This window comes from Nestor notabilis, unplaced genomic scaffold, assembly GCF_000696875.1.
Source record: "Nestor notabilis isolate BGI_N333 unplaced genomic scaffold, ASM69687v1 scaffold20471, whole genome shotgun sequence".
Classification (NCBI taxonomy): Eukaryota; Metazoa; Chordata; class Aves; order Psittaciformes; family Psittacidae; genus Nestor; species Nestor notabilis.
In genome coordinates this window covers 1-1,379 of record NW_009913622.1, presented here as the reverse complement: position 1 = coordinate 1,379, position 1,379 = coordinate 1, and the positions used below count along the sequence as shown (strand labels likewise).

Sequence of the window (1,379 nt, the reverse complement as noted above, 5' to 3'; positions counted from 1 at the left end):
GCTGCCCCACACAGCCCAGCACGCGGTTGGGCAGGACGTTCACTGCCCTGCGGATGGGGGGAGCTCTGGGGACCCTGGTCCATCGTAGGCTCAGCCAGCCCTTGTGACCAGCCAGGGCTGATCTCGTCCACACCCACCCCACAGAACCCCCTGACCTGATGACTCCATCCAGGGACCCCACACACACAATACTGTCTGTGATGGGGACCATGCAGTCAACGGACTCGGCCCTCAGAGCAAAGCGGTCGCTGGCGGCCCCGAAGCCATCCCAGTTGAAGAGGTAAATGGTGCCTTCGCTGGAGCCACACGCCACTTTCTTCCCCCTCTAGGCAAAATGGGTGGTAAAGCACAGGCAGAACAAGAAACCCAGGACCTCATAGCAGCCTAACAATAACTAAAGGGACCAACAATAAGCCTGGAGAGGGGCTTTGTACACGGGCCTGTAGGGACAGGCCAAGGGGAATGGCTTGAACCTGCCAGAGGGGATTGAGATGGGCTCTTGGGCAGAAGCTCTTCCCTGTGAGGGTGCTGAGGCGCTGGCACAGGGTGCCGCTGCCGCATCTGTGTCCGTGTTCAAGGCCAGGTTGGACATGGGGGCTTGGAGCAACCTGCTCTAGTGGAAGGTGTCCCTGCCCGGAGCTGGATGAGATTTGAGGTCCCTTCCAACCCAAACCACTCCGGGATTCTGTGACCCTACTTCATGGCAGGGCCAAGCAACAACCTTCAGCAGTGCGACAGACGTCAGGTCCCCGTTCTGTGGCTCCGAGAGCAGCTCAAAGCGACGCCTCTTCACGTTGAAGACACCCAGGGTGCCATCGCCACTGCAGGAGATGGAAGGGGCACGTTGTGAGCATGGGACATGGTATAGGGTATTTCCCCCAGCCCTAAGGGAAGGACCTAAGGGATGGCCAAGTGCAATCCTAAATGGGTTGGAGCAATCCTAAGCACAAATACAGGCTGGGCAGAGATGGGACCGAGAACAGCCCTGAGAAGGACTTAATGGTGTTGGTCAATGAGAAGCTCCCCATAACCCAGCTTCAGTGTGTGCTTGAACCCAGAACCCTCCCCATATGCTGGGCTGTACCCCCAGAGCATGAGCAGCGCAGCATGTCAAGGAGGCCATTCTCTCCCTCTGCAGGGAGTTGGAATTAGGTGAGCTTTAAGGTCCCTTCTAACCCAAACCAGTCTGGGATTCTGTGACCTGTGCAGGTATATGGGAGCCTACAGAGCCGCTGGTACCTGGCAGTCAGCAAGAGCTTCCCATTTCCATCCACAGCCATGGCGCTGATGTATTCCTCCTGGTGACGGGCCTCCAAGATCGTATCCCCCTTGCGCAGGTCCCACACCTTCAGTGCCCCATTGTCATCGCCCGTGGCAAA

The 1,379-nt window shown here is 57.9% G+C and overlaps 1 protein-coding gene across 1 annotated transcript; it reads right to left on the bottom strand.

Moving 5' to 3' along the window:
- Positions 1–4: 4 nt before the first annotated feature.
- WDR55 (WD repeat domain 55) lies at positions 5–1,376 on the bottom strand (the record flags this gene model as incomplete). Its single annotated transcript, XM_010023283.1, has 4 exons — positions 5–47; positions 156–325; positions 722–821; positions 1,240–1,376. Coding segments are annotated over 4 exons (450 nt in total), but the record flags the coding sequence as incomplete, so codon positions are not given.
- Positions 1,377–1,379: the final 3 nt, after the last annotated feature.